The sequence below is a fragment of the Adiantum capillus-veneris genome, chromosome 1, assembly GCF_014529385.1.
Source record: "Adiantum capillus-veneris isolate H3 chromosome 1, ASM1452938v2, whole genome shotgun sequence".
NCBI classification, from domain to species: domain Eukaryota; kingdom Viridiplantae; phylum Streptophyta; class Polypodiopsida; order Polypodiales; family Pteridaceae; genus Adiantum; species Adiantum capillus-veneris.
In genome coordinates this window covers 12,048,722-12,074,329 of record NC_140931.1, presented here as the reverse complement: position 1 = coordinate 12,074,329, position 25,608 = coordinate 12,048,722, and the positions used below count along the sequence as shown (strand labels likewise).

The 25,608-nt window shown below is 43.2% G+C and overlaps 1 protein-coding gene across 4 annotated transcripts in view; it reads left to right on the top strand.

Annotated features, from left to right (window-relative positions):
- Positions 1-20,900, top strand: part of LOC147464332 (exocyst complex component EXO70A1-like) — a 101,378-nt gene extending 80,478 nt beyond the window's left edge. For 2 of the 4 annotated variants that reach the window (XM_086514145.1, XM_086514154.1), the window contains exons 4-11: positions 6,588-6,726; positions 6,828-7,040; positions 19,015-19,223; positions 19,307-19,507; positions 19,629-19,728; positions 19,888-19,976; positions 20,139-20,285; positions 20,491-20,900. In XM_086514145.1, the coding sequence (XP_086370271.1) occupies positions 6,588-6,726; positions 6,828-7,040; positions 19,015-19,223; positions 19,307-19,507; positions 19,629-19,728; positions 19,888-19,976; positions 20,139-20,285; positions 20,491-20,593 (1,201 nt within the window). In that variant the 3' untranslated portion in view covers positions 20,594-20,900. Of the gene's footprint in view, positions 1-6,587; positions 6,727-6,827; positions 7,041-19,014; positions 19,224-19,306; positions 19,508-19,628; positions 19,815-19,887; positions 19,977-20,138; positions 20,286-20,490 lie in introns of those variants that run through there. The other 2 variants (XR_015188342.1, XM_086514166.1) reach the window with 2 other exon arrangements.
- Positions 20,901-25,608: the final 4,708 nt, after the last annotated feature.

The following is a 25,608-nucleotide window of genomic DNA, read 5'->3' as shown; positions in this document are numbered from 1 at the left end:
CATGTAGAGCGCCGCTCTACAATCACCACCCGACCATCTCTGTAAAAGGCTATCTTTCCCTTCTCCCTTGCCGCTGTAATCTATGGCATTACCTCTCTCATATGCGCAAGCTCTGAGAGAGTGAAAGCATCACCGAGGAAAATACCTGTCTTCTTGAGAGTAGGCCTCTTTCTCAAGAATTCCTTCTTCTCTTCCAAGGAGGGGAAGCGTAGTATGAGAGCTCTCCCTATTGAAGCTTCTCCTTGTCCATCACTCTTCTTGCCCACTCTCCGTGCCTTTATGTGTGAAGGCTTGTCCACCCCCATCATGGATGTGAGGCTTGTGACCTCTTTTTCCACATTGTTATGTCCTTGAGGCCGGTTATCCTCACATGTAGAGCCTGCATCCTCCTTTATTCCTCTTCGAGGGTCATGTTAATAAGAGTGGGAGTACAAGGAGCTTCCTTACCTTTCCCTTTCTTGGCAACCTCAATCCATTTTTCGGACTCCTCTACTTTCTTTTGTGTTGCGGAGATGACCGCGGCCCATGACTTCTTCTCCTCACCTTCCTTGATAACCAGTATTTCTTCTCTCATGGTATTCGATTCTTCCATCATGGATGGCTGAATTTTGTCTTCTTCGAGCCACCCACTTGAGAGAGAGAGAGAGAGAGAGGGAGAGAGGGAGAGGGAGAGAGAAATGAAATGTTATATTAACGTCTTCAAAAGGCCAAAGTGACCTATGAGACCAGAAAGTTACAAGGTGGTGGATCTGATACAAAGTCAGAGTAACAAAATAACAACAATACAAAACAAAGATATATACTATGGGATCCTAAACTGGTCGATGTGAACTAAGCAAAAATGGGCGGCTTGCTGTGAGAGAGAGAGAGAGAGAGAGAGAGAGAGAGAGAGAGAGAGAGAGAGTAACACAACAAAAAATACAAGAAACTCTAAAAAACAGCAAGAAACGCTTGTGAAATCCAAAAAACAGCAAAACACAGATTTGAATCCTAAAAAATAGCAGAAAACAGTGGCAAAACCCTAAAAGATAGCAAGAAATGGTGACAAAATCCTAAAAAACAGAAAAAAAGAGTGACAAAATCCTAAAAACAGCCAAAATGCAATTTCGAAACCCTAAAAACAGCAAACAGTGAGAGACCCATGTGTGAGAAATGAAATGAAATGAAATGTTATATTAACGTCTTCAAAAGGCCAAAATGACCTATGAGACCAATCAGTTACAAAATAGTGAATCTAATACCATGTCTGGGTACAAAAGAACTAGAAAAGAACTAGAAGTGGAACAAAATACTACTACTACTACTACAATCTAAAACTACGTGGGTGTAGCAGCTGATACAATAGGTACCCGGTAAACTGGATGTAACAGTGTGTGAAACAAAGATGGAAGAAATGGTGAGGATCCATCCTCATCTGCACTCTGGATGTCGAGAGAGTATGGCTCGAATCTTCTGTTGTAGTCTCCGTCGATGCTGTGTAGCTCCTCTCCTCAGTCGCGGTCGTCTGTATCTCTGTAGCTCCAATGCTCGGTCGATGAGAGTGCCAGTAGTGGTCGAATGAGTGTGGGACGAGCTCTGCAGTGGTGGCTGCTCCTCTGGCTGTCCCATATCTAGTGAAAAGAAATCTGTAATGTGTCTCTGGGACTGCCTCTCTCTAGCTCTCCCCAGTAAAGTGTCTCTATACCTGTGTAACTCAAGTAGATATAGTCCAAGACATCTCTGATCCTCATAACTCATGACCCTAGATAGAGGACCAAAACCCTCTCTGAATAAGCAGTGGAAACGCGAGAGATGATGATGATGATGATGTATTTACGTCCTCGGGGGGCCAAAATGACCCATGGGACCCAAAATCTCATATATGAGACGCCCCCTTCCCATGTGAAGGAGGGGACGTATCATGATTCTGTGGTGATTTTGTTTGTGAGTGTGGTGTGATGTTCTAGCACTTTGGCAAGATAGATGCCTAGCAATACTGGAGAGGGATGTGTTCTTGAGAGAAGCTCCTCAAATGTAGTACATCCTTGAATAAGTTGGGGAAAGTCGACCCGAATGTGTGCATATGCTGGACATTCAAGGTTACATGTGCCTCATTTTCCAATGAGTTCAAGTTGCATTGAGTGCATCTCCTCATGTTTGCATCAATATTCAGCCATCCTCCCGTTTCACTTTTGAGCATGTGTGATCTTGTCCGCATCAAGGTGATGGCCCGTCTCGCACGGTAAGACATGGGTGTCCTGATATGTATTTGGGTTTCCCCGGTCTTGTACTCTTCCCAGTATCTCGTGTTTATGTGCTTGCAATAGTATTCAAACTTGGACCTGTGCGTTGCATTCTTCCATTTGCTGTGGAGGGCCTCAAGTAATTGTAGTTCAAAATTCAGCTCGTGCTCATGTTCGGTACCTGCCTCTACATGCATGTCCACATGTGCTCCCACATTCCATTTAGAGAACCATTTCCTGATATCCTCAACAAGGCTAGAGGTGAGAAACTTGCTTTTGTGGTTCTTTTGCGGCTTACATCCTACCTCCCATGCTATGTGAGGCAAACGGTTATGAGGCATCAGCTTCACCCTCAAGAGATATCTATGCATTCTTTGCAAGGCAAGCATTTCCAATGGTCTTTGTCTAGTCTCCAATAACATCACTGAGTATGGTGTTGTGGTTTTTATCTCCATATGTCTACATAAGAACTTTTTCTGAATTTTCTCAATGTCATTCCATGTGCTGGCCGGAATACTTGGTCCCCATACCTCTACCCCATACAATAGCGTTTGGACCACACACGCATTGAAAGCCATGGACTTTATTTCCCACCTTCTAGTGACGCTTTGTTTGCACATGTTTTCAAACTTGTAATACCTTGCTTGTCCTGCTTCAATTCTTGTTTTTGCACATTGCCCCCATCTATGATTCGAGGGTATAATGATGCCCAAGTATTTAAAGCTGTCCACTGCTTGAATCTCTTGCCCATCATACATAAGGGCGGGCTGATCCTTTGATGTGTGTGTACAAATCGCTATACATTTTGTTTTCGTGACATTCATTGAAAGTCCTGTGGCTTCGCAGAACCGCATCCAAAAGTTTTTGCAAGAGAGACATGCTATGTGCTAAAAGAACCACATCATCAATATAAATGAGGAGTAGCAAAGTAATGAGACCTATGTTTGGTGCATCTCCATTATCTTGCGTCGTTTGGCAGATAAAGTCCTCAAGCTCATCTATGCATAGCCCAAATAATGTTGGGGACAGAGGGCATCCTTGTTTGACCCCTATTGTGCTAAAGAAGTCTTTGGAGAAACCTGTTTACATTTTCAGTTTACATCGAACCGCATGGTATAGGCGTGCCACCGCAACCCTCAAGTGTATGGGAACCCCAATGGTCTCTATGCGGGACCATAACCCATGACGAGGTACCGTATCAAACGCTTTCTTAAAGTCCACAAAACTGTTAACAGTACATAGTTTCCCCTTTGAGTCGCGCCTCTTCCATCATAATCCGGATTGTAATCAAGTGATCTATGGTACTATGTTTTGCTCTAAAACCTGCTTGACCGAGAGCTCTCTTTCCACTATTTTCAGCCCATGTGCTAATATCCTTTTCTATTAGGCTCCCAAAAAGTTTTGTCATGCAAGAGCCCACCATGATGGTGGGGTAATTCGTGGGTAGGTTATGGTCTCCGCCTTTAAACAAAGCTTTGACCCAATTCTCTTGCCAATCTTCAGGCATGCCTTGGTGGATAGCTTGATTCATCATGCAGTGTATCCATTTCTTGGCTTCATTGCCCGACCATTTCAGCATTTCGGAGTTGAAGTGCAAAATGTCAGAGGCTTTCCCAGTGGCTAGTTTTTTCAAACCTCTCAAAGCCGCTGCAAAAGTTATAGGTTCCTTAGTGTCAATCTGAATTTCAGCATTCATCATTATTTGAGCATCGGTGGGAGCATAGAGTGTTTGTGCATATACATACATTTCGTCCATGCTGAAATTTCCCATTATATCCTCCTTTTTTCCTTTCATGTTGCGCCATGCTTTCTTGGGCTCTTTCTTAAATCTGATCACCTCTTGCTCCTCCTTCAAAAGTTCATGCATCCTTCTCTTTTTCCTTTTCAGCATCCTGTATTCCTTGGCTGCACTTTCCCACTCCTTCGTGGACTTATTGAAGCACTTTAACTTGCGTTTGGCTGCTTTACATTCTGCATCAAACCATGGGTTATGAGGGAGACCTTTCACTTGTTGGTGATTTCTTTTAGATCGTCCCATAGTGACCTCTGCAGCCTCTTCTATTGCTTGACGAAAGGTAGCCCAATTTTCTGAAATGTTTTGGGACATGCATTGGCTACTCAATAGGCTGTCCAGAAAAGTGGCATAATCGAATTTCTTTGTGGCTTGCATTCGATATGCCCAACTTGTCGCCTTTTGGATGCGTTGTGTAGGCATGTGTGGGAGGTCTAGACATACATGAATTGGAGTATGGTCCGAGTTCGGTGACCGAGCCCCAATTTTAAAGTGTCCAATTAAATCCAATGCATTGTGGCTAACTAACGCATAGTCATTAGTGCTTCTTCCATGGTTTGATGTATAGCATGTGTATGTTCCGGAGCTTGCAAATTTCTTGGTGCCATTCATGACTACAAGTTGCATAGAATTCATCATGGATATCAAAGCAGAACCTTGTTCATTCATGAGGTGATCGCATGAGCATCTATCCCATATTGCATCTAATACAAGATCGCCATCTTTGTCGGCGGGATGGGTTGAGTAGTCAACCAATTGAACCTGTATGTTGGCTATGCGAGCATTAAGATCCCCGAGTATCATCATTGCCCCCTGTGGTGTGTAGGTTGCAATATCTGTATATAGGTTGGCAAAAGGGTGATTCTTGGAGAGATTATGCAAATCATAGAACGGGGATTCCCGATGTGGGATGTAGCATCCCGCAATGAACATCGATCTCCCAAATGTACAAATCTCAGCCCATATGTATCGTTTGTGTTCATCTATCTTGCATATCTTAACCTGATTTTGCATTTCCTCCTTGTACATTATAGCAACACCCCCTTGCCCGCGCATCTTAGTACCAGGCCACCAAACCAAGTGTGTAATATATCCTGGAATACTTGGCAGTCTACATGTGTCCTGTTCCCACGTTTCAAGTAGAAAAAGTATGTTTGCTTGTGGTAAAACCTCTGTCAATCCTTCCCCTTTGTGCCAAGGGAAACCTCGGCAATTCCAACTTGTGACGTGTATGTTCGTGGTCCCATGGGTTTCCCCCTGTCATGCTTCTGGTGGTGTTGTCCCTATGGGGGTGGTGTTCTTTTTCATTCATTCTTCATATGCTTGTCTTCTTTCCTTTTGTTTCGCGGGTGTCCTGTCTTCACTGATGTAAATTGGGCCGTCCCTTAGATAAATGCGAGCATTTTCGAGTATGATGGCTCTTTTATGTGCATCCAACATTGTGCATACAATTGCGCAATTGTTCTCATGTCTCTGCTTACCCACACGGTGTGCCCCATACACCACTACATCATGCATGCCAAATGTGTTTGCAAGGAGGTCCGTGACCTCCGCATTCAACATGAGTACTTTCTCATTGTCAGATTCAGGTATGCCTCGGATTACAATATTCATACTGCGTTTCTCTCGCTCATTATACTCTGTGTCATCTACATTTGCATACGTCTCATGTGTCTGCGGAATGGCATTTGGAGTACTTCTTACTACATGTGCCCAGGAGGTCGTATTTCTTGTTGCATTATCACTGATGTGTGCAAGCTTCTCGTCGTGTGTAGCTAGAGCGTCTTGCACATTGGAGACCTGTGCTCCACAGCAATGCTGCGTAGGGGTGCTGGGCTGTTGAGGACTGTGGCGAGAGCAGTGGCGAGCAGCAGGCAGCTCATGGAGTACCGCGCGAGCAGCAGAGAGAGAGAGAGAGAGAGAGAGAGAGAGAGAGAGAGAGAGAGAGAGAGAGAGAGAGAGAGAGAGAGAGAGAGGAGGACGGTGGGGGGAAGCAAGTAGCTAGCAGCATCAAACTTTCTCAGCTATATGCAACAAGTTGACATGGGCAAATTGTATTCATGAACATCGTGTGCAATTTTGTGAGCATTTTCTTTTTGAGCCCAATTCTTTATCGTGGTAAGCTTAAAATTCTAAGGAGAAATTGCTATGATGAGTGTATAAAAAGATCCTTAAAAGGATTTTTAATGATTCTTTTCGAGATGCACATAGCATCTTACTCAAAACCACACACATACAAGGCTATTGTTGATACTTGTGACAGTATGCAATATACATGAGAAGTACTAACACAATATCAATAACATATGCCATTCATGATAACACATGAAAAGCTATAGTGAGCTTTTATAGTGTGCAATGCACATAAGACTTTGTAAAAAAAAAAGTCCCAACTCAGTCTCATAACATACATGAAAAATTTTCAACATTTGCAATCCTCTAAAAAATGAATCATATGAATATGAATGCAACTACGTTGTGATACACATTTACTCTCCCATTCATGATCTACTTATAAGAATGATGCATCTGTAAAGCATTGTTTAAACTTTGATAGCCAATTATCGCGACAGGGAGGTTAGATCTTCAATTTTGGAGCACATGCTTCAAAAGGTGGGAATTCAGAACTTACAGAAGGATGGCACCCAAAAAGACTCTCTAGATAGTGCAGACGTAAGGGTCTCAGAATGGCCTAAACATCTGCAATTGTCAGTAAGTTGGCCGTGAAAATTTGCTCGCTCATGAACTTTACTTTTTCCAACACAGTTTTTTACTGAGGCTTGCTACAAAAACTTGTACCAACTGCATTTCAGATCCTATTGCTGTTTGCAGGGGAACAGAAACTTTGTGATAGAATCTTTGACCATCTTGACCCACACAGGAGTCGGTGCTTTGTCAGTGTTGTTGAGACCAGCATGTGTGCATTGTTAAATTTTGCTGAGGCTGTCACAGCAAGCAAGAGGCACTCTGAATTTTTTTTCCGCATTCTCGACATGTACAATGCTATGGATGTTATTCTTCCTGAGGTAGCTGTGGTTGAAATTTTCAAATCATTATTTTCTTTTGCTGATTTACAAGTTTGTGATGTACTTGAGCATATTGTGATAAAGTAAGTAGTATGAGGATAGAGTTAATGGTAGAAATAGAAGTTTCTCTTTTTGCAGCTGGAGTGCCTGCCTGTCAATGCATCTATCCCACAATTGGGGGCAATACTGATTGAGCTTTGAATTTATTTTGAGTCTGAGCAGTTGTCTCACCTTCTCATGCCCTCGGTCATTGAGTTCCACTATCAAGGAGCAAGCGATTCCTTGCTCTCAAGGGGGCATGCAAAGTTTGAGACAGGATCTCTGAGTCAGAGAGGCTAATCATCGAGCTTTGGAAAGGAACTGGTGGTGAATTGTAGCTGATGGGGTGGCACGTGTGATACTTAGTCCTTGTCACTAGATTTAGGGTACAGGCCATGTAGAGGTCATGGGGGACTGCCCTCCTTGTATGTTATCATTGTTAGCAGTACATGTGGGTCCCGGAGTTCTTGGGGTGCTTGCTGCACCCATAATACTGATGCATACGTGCTGATCCTGCGGACTGAGTTTTGCTGAGTATTGACTATTGAATAAGGTGGTGCTCACCTAAGGCACATTGAAGTCAGCAGGTTTTGTAAAGTTTTTCAGCATTGCATGGAATTTGTCGCTGAGTGAAAAGATTTTTGCAAGTTTCTTATGTGAGGCTTTGAACACATGCCTAGAGCTTGCTTAATCAAGTGGCGGCCTCAAACTCAGGGGCAGCTTAATCAAGGGCCTAGCTTCACAAGAAAGCAGAAACACAAGACATGGCATGATGGAGTTCTCATCTGACGCAGAGTATCATGGCATATATCAGAAGGAAACCCAAGGCACAACAAGAATTTTAGAAACGGGTACAGGAAAGCATAATATCTCTAACTCTTTAAAAGCACAAATCCAGTCTAGAGTCAAGGATGTTTTGATGTATGAGAAAATGCATACTATGAGCGAGATGGAATTGAACAACTGAAGTTGACGAAGGGAATGGATGAGGCTATGGAAGCTCGAAAGAATGCGGTGCATGACCGCATGAAGAAGGAAATACGAAATGACTTTTGAATTGAAGTGTATGCAACAACTAGATGGAAAATGCAAGCTTTTTTGAGAATGGAGTTGAATGTATTTGAGATGGCAGTTTCTAAAAAACCGAATGGGGCACTTGCTAACTTATAGCCAGCTACAGGGTTCATGGTTCTACAGGTTAAAGGTTCAGGGAAAAGTAGAAGTGAAGTGACTGGAAAGTGATTCCAGGGTGGGGCCTGACCCGCTTGGAAAGGTGTCCAGCCAGCCATACAGACGTGGACCCAAGGGGCAAGGGCAACTTTTAGCAGTGTGGACCAAGGTTGACCGGTAACCAGTGGACCATGGGGACTCTGGGCGTGTGGGCTAACCTACCTTATCACCAACCTCTGGTAACGGATGAGGATTTAGAAAGCCACAAGTCTAGATATTTGGAGGGATATATCTTGGGGTCTATCAATATCGCTGGGGCTATCAGTACATGGAGTCATAGAGTCTCGGGGTCATAGAGCCAGGTAGCCTCTGCCTAAGGGAACACTCACCTTGGTGGAAGGGAGCGCTCACCCTTAGTCGAAGGGAAACAGTCACCCTCGTCTACTTGTCCTTTGGTACTGCTCATCCTAGTTTCTTCTAATTCAGTTGGGTGTCGGCACTCACTGCACTTAACCATTGCACATCAGCCTCTGCACCCCCTTGTACCTTTGTCCGAGTCTTGGTCTGGAGCTTGGTGTGCTACCATCGCCCAACTACAGAATTTTATTGGGTTTCAGATGAGGAAATTGGGAACATGAAAGGACAACTAGAGAGATACAAGGAGTGGTAGGCCACAATCACTGCTGCAATTGAACCACCAGCTGTTCCCACAGCTACAGCTCCAGTGCCCTCTGCCAGTTTGAATCGTCCTTCAACACGTCAGGATCCACACCACCTCATTGGTAATGTGAGTGGATTAGTGGCGGGAAATGTGTAGCCAGCTACAGGGTTCATGGTTCTATATAGTTGAAGGCTCAGGTGTAGGTGTACCTGGGGAAAAGTAGATGTAGAGTCACTAGAGAGTGATTCCAGGGTGGGGTGTCACTTGCATGGAAAGGTGCTCCAGCTAGCCTTATAGAAGTGGGCCCAAGCGACAAGGGCTATAGTGGAAATGGCCTATGAACTTTAAGAATAGCGGAATTAGGAGAATTAGAGTGAGCATTTTTGTTAGAATACTTTGAGAACATAGAGGGTGAACTTAATTAGCGGTAGCAACATAACCATAGTACTTAATTAACTTGGCATGAACAATACTTTTGCAAGAGAGAGAGTTTAGAGAACTTGACAACAGTTGAGGACCGGATTTTATGTAGAGCCGGTCCCCCCTCCAATAGGCTTTTGTATTATAGATTCTCCCATCAAGAGAGACTTGGTACAATACAATCTTTGTGTTCCTTGTGACCGAGGTGATGCAGTGAAGATGGAAAGCTTCATGCATCACAAACATAACATAGATTTTGTAGAAAGCATTAACCATCCCCGGCCTCAGTCCCAAGGCCTCAAACACCTTCAAAGGTGGAGAGAGCTAGCGGGGGATGAGGATAGGGAAGAGGAAGAAGAAACATTCATAGGAGAAAGAAATAGTTCCTCACTTATCATCATTCTTCTTGCTTAGCATACATAATAGCATAGTAATGAAGATGGAGAAGATGGCAAGCTTAAGCATTGGAGCATGGCTCTTGGTTGGATTTGCATTCCATAGCCAAGAGTGTTATTGTAGGCTCTCAACTTCTCTACAAGCTTGGAGAAGGAGATGAAGCTCTTGCACTTTGCAACTCCACAATAAGAGAGTGTGTGTGTGTGTCTGTGGGAGAGTATACCCCCCAAGCTAGCCCCCTCCTTGCTTTGGTCGACCCCCTCTTCTAGCACTAGCTGGCACTTGATTGGACCTCCTCAAGCTTGCCCAATCACATGCTTAGTGCATATCAAGCAACAAGGGTAGTCTTGGGATAAGTGTCTCCCTTTCTTCTTTGAGAGAGAGGACTTGATAAATGCATACACAATTAATTAAGTTAACGAAATTATCATTGGACCCCTTGGGATGCTAATCAATAGACTTTAGACACACCATGAGGGCAACATGAAGAGGAACTTGACAAGTGTCCTAGTTGCTTTCTTTGTACCAAGCTTGCCTTGTGTGAGGGTGTGTGTGTTCTCTCTCTAGCTCCTACAAAGTGGGCTCACCTCCTTATGAGTAGGGATATGCTTTGACTTTTGAACACCTTAACCTCTCAAGCACTTTAGTCATGGAGCACCTTAGCACCTTAGTCATTAAGCACCTCAAGCACCTTAGTCAGCAAGCACAACAAGCACCTCGAGCACCTTAGTCATCAAGCACGACAAACACCTCAAGCTTGGGCCGGGTTCCCACCTCAAGCACAGCCATAGCTTGCCTAAGGTCAAAGGACTTTTAACACTAACCTTTAGAGGTCTTTAATGAAGCTAACCCTAAGGTCTTTAAGCTCCATTAGCTAGTCTTTCTGTTTGACAGACCATCTCTTATTTGGACCCCTTTACCATTGGCCCCGTGTTGAAATAGATCTGTAAGCACATATCTATATTCTAACCCTTGTTCCCATTTATTCTCCCACACTAAATGATCGGTTTAATATGAGAAAATCATTTGGGTTGGTTAGATATTAGATTTTATGACACGGGCAACATTTAGCAGTGTGGACCAAGGGTGAGTGATAACCGTGTGAACCATGGGGACACTAGCAGTGTAAGCCAGCCTATCCTATCACAAACCTTTGGTAGCGGATAGAGATTCAGCAAGTCACAAGTCTAGATATTTGGAGGAATATATCTATTTGTAGCAATGGGGCTATCAGTATGTGGAGTTAGGGAGTCATGGTTTCATTGAGTCGGGTAGTCTCTGCTAAGCTGCTTAAGGGAACACTCACCCTTGATCGGAGGATACGTAGAGGGGCATCAGTGAATATGTATCTAAAAGTTCACCTCCAGGGTCCATCTGCATCCATAGAGCCATAGTGTGGGCGCATTGCTAACAATAGATGATATAAGAAACGCTTCGAAGGCTCATCCCAAGGGAATAGACCTGTGACAATAAGCTTGGAAACGAGGGTTTGCATCTTCAGATCTATGATACCCAAACATCTTTCCTCCTTCAACATAATAACGGTTTGGGTTTACCATCAAAGGTGCACAGTTCTTTTTCCGAAATACATCAGAGGCTCAATTTGGACGAGCATATGCAACACTTGGTGCATTAGAGAGGTAGTGTGTAGATTTACTATTTCACGAGCCATGTACCTAACTGTTTCCTTTTGATACCATAGCTACTCGCGCACTGCTCTATGAGGAGGCTATTTGGGGACCAAACCTTTACAATAAATGAAGACTGCCACTACCAGAGCATGACGGGTTAGAGACGGAGTATTATGATGGATGTGAGCATATGCAGAGACCACTGGTCATGTTAATATAACGTATGCTGAGAGCAAAGGCTGTGCTTCCACATGAGGTCATCATAGCAAAGATGGGGGCAGCACCTAGAGTAGTTGATGCCTTGTTCAGTCAATGAATTCTCCTGCATCCAGTTATGGGAGCTCCCTTGAGATAGATAAACACGACTAGCATTGGCAGCCTCCATGCAGTTAGCAACTTGGGGTGGCAGTCAATGGCATATTGACAGACTACGCCCCTTTGAGTCAAGACGAAAAATGATATTTGGGCACGACATCAAGAGACGAGGAGGAAGGTGAGGCCAGTAGCAGCACTGAGAGCACCCATCTCTCTACACATTGTGGTTCAGTTGTCAAGTATGCATGTATATATTTAACAAAGTAAGGGGAAAAAAAGGAAGCCTGTCACAAACTAGTGACGTGGCAGGCCCCCAATTTTCGTTGACAGGCTGTACGGAAATCCCACTTTTTGCGCAGGTTTGCTAGCGTCGCGTTCTGTACGGATTTTCAAAGCTTACGCTGGCAGTTTTAGCAGCTTTTGGATGGAAGATTTTTAATCAATTGCTTTTGGGCATAAAGCTTTTGAGTTTGAGATTTTTGGGCCTCTGCTTTTGGGCATCCCTTGTACCAATAAATAAGTTGATTGGGCCTCATTACTCAGAGCATCTGGACGCAGAGTCTTGAGTGTGAGTCCCCGCCAACTCCCTTGTACTTTTGCACCAAGATTAATATAAAAAGAAATACCAAAAGGGATGCCAGTTTTTGGGGCCAATACCTCTTGGCACGGAACTATGCTGGGCCGTGTCGTCTTTGTGAACTGTTTTGAAGTGAATCTGCCCCAGAATACCTCTTGGCACGGAACTACGCCGGGTCGTGTCGTCTTTGTGAACTGTTTTGAAGTGAATCTTTGTTGTGTCACGGTAGAATCTAGACTTGGGGGTGTCCAAGTTTGTTACAGTGGTATCAAAGTGCGGCCGATTTCTCTTCTACCGGGAAATCCGATCCTTTTCTTGCGACATTTATGGATTCCAACAAGAACCAGTCGACTTCTGCATCTGCTAATGCGGGAGGAGATCACAAAGAAGATTTTCATGATCAAACAAAGAAAGAGTACAGCCCACCTCGGCCTACTCAGTACGAACTTGAAGAGATGGAACGTCGACAGCAGATTGACGAGTGCACAAACCAGATGATTAAAATTGCGAAGGATCCAAATTTTGCAATTTTTTTGTCTTAGCAATCTATTGCAGAAGTGGACACCCAGTAACAGACTACCATGGAAGACATCATGAATTCTGAGATTAGAAGGTAGCCTTAGATTGTAAGATGGATCACTTATCACTTTGACAATCTCATAGGGTCCACAGTATCTTGGGCTGAGCTTCTTAAACTTCCTAATAGCCACAGAACCACCCATCAAACCGGCAATCAAGAAACCTCCTCCGAGGATGTTTACAGAGCAAGAATTACAAGTTCATTTCACCTGAATTGGCAGCGCGGCTCGAGATTACACTTGATAGAATGGGACCCACCTACAGAGGCAGTTCTAGCAGCACCCCTCCTCTTGACTGCCTGCCAATGCTTAGACCCTGGGCTATGCATAAATCTGTTAACCTGTGAGACTGCAAACTGAATGTTCGGCCTCGTGTTGCATAAATAAATGAGGCAGCCAACAGCAATTTGGTAAAGAGTGACATCAGCAGGTTCACCACCATCATGTAGACTCAACTTCAAACCTGTTTCCATGGGAGTGGCAATAGGTTTGCAATCCTCAAGTCCAAACTTACATAGCAATGTCTCTATGTAACTTTCTGATACAAGGCAATACCACCATCACACTGCTTAAACTGTATGCCCAAGTAATGATGCAACAACCCCAAATATTTCATCTTGAAAGTAGTATTCAAATCAGCCTTGAATTCAGCAATATGTGCCTCATTGGGACCAGTGATCAGCAAATTATCCACATAAAGAAAAACAATGAGAAGTACATTGCCCTCACGCTTGACATACAATGTGCTTTCTGTCGGATTGTTATGAAAGCCTCGTTTGACCAAATGAGTGTCAGCTTTCTCATACCAAGCACGAGGAGATTGCTTCAACCCATACAAAGCTTTGTTACATTTGCACACCTTATCCTCTTGTCCTTTCTTGACAAAACCGCGAAGCTGCGTTACATAAACTTCCTCAAATATGTCACCATTCAAGAAAGCAATAACAATGTCTGATTGATGAACATCCCAACCAAAATGAGCTGCCAATGCACATAGAAAACGCACAGTAGTCATATGACAAGTGGAAGAAAAAGTCGCTTATTAATCTATGCCTTTTTGTTGTGCATAACCCTTTGCAACAAGTCGAGCCTTATAGGGATCAATCTCACCATCCGGCTTGTTTTTTAACTTGTAAACTCACTTCGTACCAATGGCCTTTTTGCCAGGAGGCAAATCACATAAAGTCCATGTGTCATTTTCTATAAGTGCATCATATTCTGATTGCATGGCAGCCATCCAATTTTTTGAATTTTGTGCTTCATCAAAAGATAGGGGTTCCTCTATATCACATAAGCTAGTATTGCGCAAAGTATGCACCGGTCATTTTGGCTGCTCATTTTCAGCCCTTTCCTCATCGAGTACATTATGTACATCTACATCAGTAATAGGCTGATCTGTAACATTTTCAGAAACCCCCATAGGCTGTACATTTGCCTCATTTGGATTTACATTCAAACTTCCACCACTGAAAAGAGACAATAAACTATCATAAATTTATCGTGAGCTTACATTACTATCTCTAGTACATGACAGCAAAGGCTGAACAGAATCTTCCACAAACACAACATCACGTGAGACCAAAATACGCTTTGTTTGTGGATGGTTCAACCTATAACCTTTGCTTTCAGCACTATAACTCACAAAAATGCATTTGATAGCCTTCTCATCCAATTTTCTACGCTATGCTTGTGGCACTAAAGTATAAACCAAACAGCCAAAAATACACATGTGCTCAATAGATGGCTTTCTATCATGCCATGCTTCATATGGAGTCATAGACTGCAACGCTTTCGTAGGACACCTGTTGAGTACATAAGTGGCACACGTGACAACCTCTAGCCAAAACGAATGTGGTAAAGCTTGACTCTTGACAGTATATCGTGCCATTTTCGTAAGAGACCTGTTTTTCCTCTCAGCAACACCATTTTGCTGAGGCATATACGACACTCCACATTGGTGTTTTATCCCACGACTAGTTAGAAATGTATTAAATTCATGAGACATAATACTCCCCCCCCTGATCTGAACGGAGGGTGCCCATAGTACATTTCGAGACATTTTCATCCATAGCAAGAAATTGCGTGAAGCACATAAACACTTCGGACTTAGCTTCCAACGGATATATCCATGCATGCCTAGAGTAGTCATCAATGAAGGTCACGAAGTACAAGTAATTTCCCAAGGACGGAGTTTGCATAGGCCCACAAACATCACTATGCACAAGTTGCAATCTGCATGTAGCACGAACTGACTTATCCTTTGAAAACTTAGCACGCTGCATTTTACCCAAAATACAGCCTTCACAAACATATTTGACAGGTGCTTGAAGAGGCGGCAAAGAAGCAACCATATCAGATTTTTGCAAACGTAGCAAACTGGCAAAATTCAGATGCCCAAAATATACATGCCATAGTTTTGCATCTGAAACAGCCTTTGAATTCAAAACTACATTTGCAAAATTCTGCCCACACTTGTCATTCAAAGTGAGCTTATACAGCCCACGGCATAAAATGCCAGATGCAACAATTTCATCACCGAAACTGAGATCATGTAGTGTACATCTGTCATCCACAAATATAACCTACAAGACCAAGTCTAGCAAGTGCAGATACAGAAAAAAGATTCTTCTTGATCCCAGGTACATAAAGTGCATCAACAAGTGTGAAAGAACATTTGCAGTTGTAAGCACAATCTTTCCAACTCCCTAAATGCCCATTCTGCATCAACATCAGCATCACAATCTCCTTTGTCAGATGACTCTACAATCACTGCACTTGTATTGGACCATGTAGTGGATCCAGCCTCTTTCTTCTTAGCCTCTTTTGCCTTTAATTTGGCCACCGCTTGATCAAGTGACCATTAGCTTTATAATAATGGCAACGGATCTTCTTTTTGCCCTTATCAATTGTCAGATGAAGTGCTGCCAGCAGAAGCATTAGAACAGAAGTTTTGTCACTCGCAGTAGAACCATAAGAAGTGGCTACATTGCTATTTCCACCTTTTCTTTGAGCTGCAATAAAAGCCTGCTCATTGGCACGCTGCCTAGTCCTGTTTTTTCTAGAAAGTGACTCTTGCAACAGCAATGTGCATAATGCATCAAACTTGACAACTTTAGGATTTCCTTGGGTCATAAGTCTCCAAGTACTAGCAAAAGTCTGGTAAGAATCTGGCAAAGCATCAAGAACAGTCTGCACAAGTGAATAGTTGCTCATTAACATCCTTGACACCAGCAAGAAAAGTGTCCATTTCATCTTCCTCATGCATAATCTTCGATTCCAGCTCTTTATGGAGCAAAGCAATTTTAGCCTCATTGCGGCTTGCATAAAGACCTACTAGAATATCCCAAGCCTGTTTTGCAGATTTTGCTGAACGGATGTGAGGCGTGATAGTGCGCTTCACAGACAATGCAATCAATGCATGAGCTTGCGCATCTCTTACATACCAACAAGCTTGCTCAGCCGTAGGCAAAACAGCTCTGACAGCAGCAACCCTGGCAGCAAAACCTGGAGCATCCTCAACATCGTCTGCATCCACAGTACCAAGACGTACATCAATGCCCTGCACAATGTTCCAAACTCCCTTTGATACAAGTACATGTTGCATCACGTAAGCCCACATAGGGTAATTGTCCCCATTCAATCTGTCCTCAACAGCAAACATCTTGAACATATCTGTGTTGTTGTCAGCCATGGAAAATGCGTGCAACCTGATGTGAAAACTGCCTGAAATGAGGAGAAACTGAGTGAGACTAGCACGTGCTGTATATTGCATAACCCACAGTAGACTGTATGGGACCTGTTATGCAGTAATTGGCACTAACAAAAATTCTCCACAAAATGACGAAATTGTCTATGCAGACCTGGCTGTAGTGGAAACGGAGGTCGAAATGAACCCGAAATGAAATTCTGAGCAGACGCTGGCAGTTGAAATCTGAGAAAATGAGCAGGGGTGTTCTGGCCACACTAGCGACTATGCTCGGGAGGACGTGACCTGCTTTGATATCAATTGTTGGAATTAGGTTGCAGGGAAACACACACAGCTTGACGAAGGAAGGTCAAGGTACACAATTGAGAGTATATTACTTAGTCTGCAATGGAAAGATAGATAGCCCTAGTGTGATGGGCGTATATACAATGCATGGGGAAAAAACCTCCTAAAGAGGGGAAAAATGCCCTGGTGGTCCTAGTGTGTTCACGCACATCACTACCACATATATATGGTAACAGAACTATCCTCATTGGATGCGAAGTGGATGGAGGAGGAGGACCTAGCAAATACTCCTCAGATTTTGGACCTTTACCTTGAAGCGTTCGGTTTAGCATAGTCTACTCCGATAGAACCCCTATTTCTGCATGGATGAATCTAGTGCAGCGGGCTTGCACAAGAAGGGAGTCATTCCGCTCCTTTGTCAACAGATTACCCCGATTTTTTGGAATAGAGTCACTGATGTCCCTTTGGGTTTCAGGGATACTGTTGGGCTGACAGTATTCTGCTGTATGAGTTTATAAACGGGAATTTCCAAAAATGAAAATGATTGGTTTGTACTTGACTTGTTTGAGTGCAGAAATTGAAAGACGAAATGATTGTAGCATTTCGGTCTCATAAATCTCTATAGACATGATTGCAATAAGGATTAGTTAATTGGGCATGTGTGAGGTCCCGATTAGATCTAGATGCGATTACTAAACTCGTTGCCAATTAATCTTGGTCTGAGATTTAGAATGAATTTGAATGTGATTTGTCATGTGATGTCCTGTGATGTCCGGTGATATGACTGTCGATTTGTACAAGTGCTAGATGTGTTGTGTCTAGTGTGTCAGTACTAACAGTCAGTGTCTACTAAGACATTTTATGGCCTCTGTCTGTTTTGCAAGCGTAATCGAGGGCGATTACAATTCTTTCAAGAGGGGGGTATGTCACAAACTGGTGACGTGGTAGGGTACGGACAGCAGTGTACGGACCTGCAAAATGCGCCGACAGGCTGACGTGGCAGTACCGTATGGACGCTCCGTAATTTTCGGTGACAGGCTGTATGGAAATCCCGCTTTTTGCATAGGTTTGCTGATGTGGCATTCCGTACAGATTTCCAAAAATTATGCTAGCAATTTTAGCAGCTTTTGGATGGAAGATTTTTAATCAATTGCTTTTGGGCATAAAGCTTTTGAGTTTAAGATTTTTGGGGCTCTTCTTTTGGGCATCCCTTGTACCAATAAATAAGTTGGTTGGGCCTCATTGCTCCGAGCATCTGGACGCAGAGTCTGTGACTCCCTTGTACTTTTGTACCAAGATTAATATAAAAAAAAAAACCTGAAGGGGCACCAATCTTTGGGGCCAATACCTCTTGGCACGGAACTATGTGGGCGGGCTGTGTCGTCTTTGTGAACTGTTTTGAAGTGAATCTCTGTTGTGTCGCTGTAGAATCTTGACTTGGGGGTGTCCAAGTTTGTTACAAAGCCCACAAGACAGTTCTACAGCTTCATGATACACATGATATGAAATTTTTTAATGCATGATTTGTCCACATGGCATAGAGACATCATGATTTGTTTTTTTTGATAAGCTTCTTTTCCCATGAGCAAATTGAAATGCTTTGGCTTTTGATTGGGCTTGGCAATGAAGGAATGGCTGTTGGCATAATAGGAAATATGAAAATGGCACACGACTGACATCTAGAGTCCTAAAGCCTACTCAATTATATGCGAGCGGTGCAATTCCTTCCCCTCTTGATATACCTCCCTACTGTCCACCTTCTCCACCAAAAAGTCAATTCACCAAATGGATGCCAAACCATACCTAACTAAGTATGGTCACACCGTCTAGGTGTCGATGCCTTTGAATGACTCTTGCAAAGTATCTTTCTAGGAGTAGCAAGAAACTCAGCTTGCAAAGAATGGACCGAAATATTATTTTGTGAAGGTAGACTCCGTCTTCTTGTCAATAAGTTGCCAAACGATTTGAAAGTAGAGAGGCGGAAACTTGACATGAATGATGAATCTACTTTCTGATAACCCATCAAATAGATGAGCTTGATGTCATGGCTGCGGTTGGGTAAGTGAGCAAGGGTAAGGCTAACAATGTGTCCTAGATGACTTTCTGCAAGCTGTTTCTATTATTGTGCACTCAAATGAGAAAGCTGATGGAGTAATAAAAGCTCATATAACAGACTTGTGTTGGGCAACCCTGCAGGTCAAAAACATGTTCCAAGAAAAGGAGAGTGTGAAGCTGTATCAGAGATACGACAGCACACTACACATGCTTGCACAGACTTCCCTTCAAACTTTTCACACGCTTGAGCAGACGGTATGCAATGATGATCTTATCAAGACAAATGTGCAAGATGGAATGGTTCATCCTCTTACTAGCAATGCGGTTAATTTTGTCAAACTTCTGTCGGAGTAAGGTCACACACAACTACAAATTTTTTGCTCATCCTGCTGCTAAGGTTATGATGCTGCTAAGTATATTCCCTGATTCGCAGTTATCCGACTGTATTGGAGAAACTCATAAATGCAGAAAGAAGAAAACATGATTGCCTGGTTATTTTATCCTGTAAAATTGCTCAAATATTCGCAGCTCTACTTAGCAAACTCGAAACAAAATCCCGATTTTACAAAGACCCTGCATTGGCCCAAATTTTCCTCCTGAACAATGCTCAATTCATCATTCATTCTGTTCAGAGGTAGCAACTATAGTTGCGTGCTCCCTCCACATGCACATGTGCACGCTTTTGGTTCTTAGGCAAAAGAACATACTAAAAATCATTGTGCTTCTTTCTGCTCAATAGAAAAGGTGTTGTGCAGATGCAAGGTTCAATACCTTCTTGGTGAGGAATGGCTGCAAAGGCACCAATCCATAGTTCAGCTGCATGCCACAGGCTATTTGCATGCTGCTTGGGACAAGGTGTCTTAGATCCCACACTATGCTACCTAAACCTTGATTCTTAGAACTTACAGAAAATTTTAAACTTCAGAGTTCCAACTTTTAAGGTATATTTCAACAAACAGCACATGCGCAGTGCTTGGCTGAGTCTCACAATTTCCCATTGTTCTACCAAAACAGGTTTTACAAATTTTGAATGTGCATGAGCTAATGAATGAAAGTCGTCAAATGGTCGGAACTGGATTGAGCCGGTCACTGTTGAAGGAGAGGTAAGTTGTGTTGCATCTTACCAAAAACATGTTTTCTTATAGACTCGCAGGACTAGAGTTGATTGATGTTCGATGAGCTAAGACAAATTGGTTTGCTTTATCTGGTTGTGTCTGGGGGGCGGACATGGGGTGGGTGGGTGTGTTTTGTGCACTGTGGCGTAGGCTAAAACTGTTCAATCGGACTGTGGATGAACTGTATCGAAAACAAATGCAGTGGACTGTGCATGATCCTCAGTTAAGGAAGGCATTGCAGAAGGCAGTTGTGGAGAGTGTTGTGCCAACTTATGGCTTGTTTTTGAAACGATTCAGGTTGGAGTCAGCACTCACATTGTTTCTTGTATTGCATTCTAGTGTTACACACCTTGAAGCTATTAGGCATACTATCTACCCCACAAAACCATAGCTAAGTGCATTATTAAGCTTGCCTACTTGAACAAATTCAAGGCTGGTAGGATCTATTTGTTTTCAAGTATATATTAAGTTGGGTTTTCCCTACTTTTATGATATGCTGCAGTGAAGGTCTTGACAGAAGAAAAAATGATCAAAAGTACATCAAGTACAATGTGGAAGAGCTGGTGCATCTATTAAAAGAGCTCTTTGAGGGAAAAACTTCTTAACACTTTTACAGAAAACTGCAAACCTTTAGGTTTGCAGGGATTCATCCCCCTGCTCCCCCCCCCCCTTCCCTTTCATCAAAAAAAGGATAAGAAACAGGAAGAAAAGCCTTTATAATTGCTTTTATTCTTCATAGTTAAAGCCTTATGCGTTGTAAAACTATGTTGTGATTGAAGGGCTTCTTGTCTATTTCAAATGAGAAGCATCTTTCTCTTCCTGGTTCAAAACCTTGGACACTTGACAAAACCTTGTTATGTAAATTGGGCGCTTGTCTATTTCAATTATAAATCTTATCTGTCTATATTGATAATGTAGCGGAGATAATGTGCCGTGCCCTCTATAGTGGGTGCTCTCTGGATTGAATTAAATTTTTCTCTAAAACTTTCTTCACTTGGTCCATAATTTCTTCGTTTTGGACTCTACTTATTCTGCAAGGTGGCCGGTTTGGTGGCGTAGTGCCTGGAATCAAATCAATGGTGTGATCTTCAAGACGCTGAGGAGGTAACTCTCTTGGTAAGCCTTCAGAGAAACAGTCAGCTTGAGCTTGCAAAAATTCTTGTCGTTCCTTCTTGAGGCCGGGCAAATTTGACGTTTTCTCGTCATCTATCTTATGTAAGAAGATCAAGTAAACAAACAGATTGGATTTCATTAATCTGGAAATGGTTGAAGCCAATACAAGTGGGATTGACTCGCCTTTTACATCAAGATGTATTTCTCTATCCTGTTCATTCTTCAAAGTTTCTTTTCTCGCTTTGTAGTCGACCACCACATTGTTCTTGTGGTACCAAGGGATCCCAAAAGGATGTCACACCCCTCCAAGGGCATGATGTAAAAGTCCTCGTGCCCTAGATACTCTTGACAATGCAACCGAAGTTTGCCTATGATAGGTGTAATGGCAACATCCCGTCCAGGTGCCGCTAGAACTGCCTCATCCAGTGGTCCTGTTTCTTCTGGCATAATTCCGAGTCGAGCTGTCAATTTAGTTGAAATGAAGTTGGCCTTGGCTCCCTCGTCGAAGAAGATAAGAGCTTCTTGATCCCATACTTTGCCCCACGCTCTGCAAAGCTCCGTACTTTCATCCATTCGCTCAAGGTCGGTCCCCACGAAATCTGCTACCAGCCCTGCTTTTGTCTTTCCTTTCTTTGCTCGCTCCTCTGTTGCTTTAGAACTCTCTGGCTTGTCCTCTGACTGTTCTTTTGGTGCTTTGTTAGGGCACCTGGCTAGGATCTTTTTCTTCAAGAGCTTTAACTATGTAATCATAAAGGGTGGCAATGCACCTAAGAAGGATTGCAACTTTGTCATCTTTAGGCACAATGTTCTCAATATAAGTGAGTTGTGTGACTAAGCTCTTTAGCCTATTAATAGCTGATTAACTAGGCTAGCAATATCCTGCCCTTCAAGCGTAGTTATTTGTAGAGTTGCTTCTTCATACCAACTTTGCTTATTTTAGCCTTTGCCCCAAAGTCTTTTCTAGGACTTCCCAAGTTTCATATGCATGCACACACTCGTCTACAAAGAGAACATAATTATCATGGAGGAGTGATGTGATAATTATACCCAACGGTTGTTCATCTCTAGCCATGAATTGTTCTTTTGTTGCAGATGTGTATGCTCTTGTTTGTGCTCTTCCTTGTTCAATTTTTACTATTAGTGGTTTTACTACAACCCATAGATTCTTTTTCATTAAGTATTTGCTCAACTTAAATTTCCCCAATAGGAGCTTTGTTTAGGCTTGATTTGGAGGGGAAATTATCAATTTTATATTACTTTTCATAATCAAGAGCATCTTTAGGTCACAATTTTTGTGTACGATCCTAGCCCTCTACAAGAGCTTCCATTCGAGTCCTTAACATCTGCATTTTATGTGAGTAGAACCACCAATCAATTTGATGAGTGGGTGTGTGTGTGTGTGTGGTGTGGTGACAAATTGCCTGCGCGCGAGGTTGTATCTCTGCTCTGTCGCAAGAATCTCCTGCGCGCTGCTGCAGCACACTGTGCCAGCGCCAGCAAGGTGTGTGTGTGCGCGCGCGCGTGTGTGTGAGTGGGTAAGACAGAAAAAGCTTTGCGAACCCTGCTGATCTTTTGCGTCAGAGTTCCGTCGCCAGCAAGCTCCTCTGCAGTGCCGTCAATCGCCGTGGAGCATCCATCTTCAGCCTGCGCGCGTTTCCCTCTGTTGTTCAATTGTGTGACCTGCAGATTCGCGGCCTTCTGTTAGTCTGCTGCAGTTTTTGATCTTTAGTGTGCAGGTTTTAGGCAGCCCAGAATTCGGCTCTGGTGAATTTTTTGCAAGGGGTTTTGGGCCTCTGTAGATTTTTTGTCAAGCTTTAGCAGTACAGTTTTGTTTGGAATTTTGTAGAGCGGAGTTCTTTTTTGTTTACAGTCTTGAGGTTGGTACAGAGAATGACTGATAAAATAAAAAACAAAAAACAGAGTGTTTTTCTCGTGGAGTTCAAGCTGTGATTTTTAATCGAAGTAGACTTTTGTCTGTATAAAGAGAAGGCTTTTGTTGGTCATGGCAGAAGTGGCTGTATATAAGCGTAGGAAACAGGTTGACCTTTCCTCCATGGATGTTGCAAATATCATTAAAGAGTGTTTGTCGGAGGATTTCGCGAATGCTCGGGATACGTGGGAAGGTCAGCAACAAGCTACTGAAGTGGTTATTCCGGTTCAGCAGTTGATGGATCCGGTTGCACAGTATGCATTGAATGCCATTATTTTGTTTTTCCCTGGCAAAATGCCATCGGTACAAGATGTAGGTCAATGGATTGACTTTCTGTTGAAAAGACAAGTAGTCCGACGGGTGTATTTTGGTGCCCGCAGGTTTTATGAGGTGCTTTTGGAAGACATGGATGCTCGTTCTCGTTTTTTGGAAATGTCGCCTTTGTTTTTCAACACGCAAATGACACATGTTCTGCCATGGGCGCTTACTAAAGATTGTCAGAGTTTGATACGACACAGGTGCCCGGTCTGGGTGGAAATAGTCGGATTTCCGCGGACTTGGAAACATTTCTTGTCTCTCTTGGCTGTGCAATTGGGCAAAGTGATTTGCCCCCCAAACTTGGATACTAATTCCAATAGATTTTGCGTGCTATGGGATACAGATAAGCCGACGCCGTCAAGAATTACGGTTGACTCTGGTGATCCAATGGTAGGAAAAAGGCCATTTAAACTCAAATGGGGGAAGTTTGGAGGTGCTTGTTTTGGTTGTGGCAAATTTGGCCATATGCAATCTGAATGCCAGGAATCTTTGTTTAAACTGCCATCATCTGCTGTTCCTATGAGTGGAACTCGTGTTGCTCCTCCTTCCTCTTTGTCCGTAAAGCCAAAGATGGGGGATTCTAATGGAAACATGCAAGCCAAACAAGGTAAAGACTCCATTGGGAATCTGGCTAATACGCAGATTGCTGTAAAGGCTGATACTAAAGGTAAAGCCAAATTGGTAGATTCCACTGATGATTGGCAAATTCCCAAGAAGCCTGCAAAACCTTGTGTTTCGCCTGTCTCGAGGAATTATGTACCTGCTTTGGATGGGAGAGGTGGTGGAACCTCTGCATCCGTATCCCATGATCATAAGTCGTTGGTTGAAGCGTGGGATAGAGTGGTTCATTCATACAAAGACGCTTTGCTTGGGTCGACATCTGCGTCGTTGCCGATGTATCAAAATCCCCTGCAGGGATGCATATGGATTCTGCTGTATTGAATGTTAGCATGGAGAGGGATGTGCCTATGGGAAATCCTACTGATGATTGTGCCTCGTGGTTCATTTGTAAATATTGTATAGATGTATTCTCCCCTTAGATGTTTTACGTATAATGTGCACGGATTGTGCAACCATGACAAGTGGAAGCTGATCTGGCACTATGTACATACAAATAAAGCAGATATAGTGGTATTACAAGAGCATAATCAACATGATTTTGTTGGTCAATCATCGTATTATGTAGGATTTTGGATTTCTTATGCTGATATTGGTTCTTTTTTGGGAGTTAACCATGAAACCGGCCCGTGGGGCGGTAGGCGTTGGCTTTCACCCGAAATTCTTTACTTTAGATACACACACAAAGCACTTTGCAAAGGAGACCTGTAATGGGAATTAACACTTAATCACACACATGGCTCGGAAGCTAGAATGCTCCGAGCAGACGCCGACAACCTGTAGGCCCCAAAATTGGCGCCCCTTTCGGTATTTCTTTATTCTTTAGGAGGGTAAAGTACAACGAAGAGTCATGGGAATCCTTTGACTGTATTCCACTAGATACCGCCTGTTTTGGCCAAATTTCGGCAGCATAACAGTCCCTAAACTTGCGCGAAACCAATTCCCCTGCTGGAACTCGCTTCTACTGGTGTATACCCTCTGATTCCTACCCAAAAACAGTAAATTCAGCACGCTGTATTTACTGGTTTTTGCCCTGTTTTCAGACCCAAACAGTCCCCTAACTGTCCTCTGCCAGTGGGGCACGATTCCCAAAGGTTCTGGCGTCCGTATGGCTGAAAAACAGTAAAATTACAGCGCATACACAGCGCTGATTTTGCACCTATATGGTGAGGTTATGACCCTCACCAGTACCTGCTTTGGAGTAGCAGCTAGCTACCCCTGTTCCTGCTCAAGGAGGCTCTTGCCTCAGCACAAAAGCATGAACCCACACAGCTGTACATCAGTCAAATGAGGAGCCCTCTTGTGGGGCATCACATAACTGCACGTAGGGGAGAGAGAGAGCAGTGTGTAGTGTGCAGGGCATCACTCCTAGCACCACACTGTACATGAGAGGGAAAGGAAGCACTCCATAGCTCTTAACTTGTGACAAAAGCTGAAATGAGGCCTCTCCCAGCTTAAAAATCAGCGCCCATTATTCTGCAAGGGGAAAGTTCATGAAAAATCGACACTTGGCGCATTTACAAGCATTTGCCCGTTTCGGGTTCGCCGCTTAAAAATATCCTGACCGGTTGCGCAGTTGACTGCGCGGCAGAGTTGTAAAATGTTCGCCTAGTCATACCGGAGGTAATGACGCGAACACAT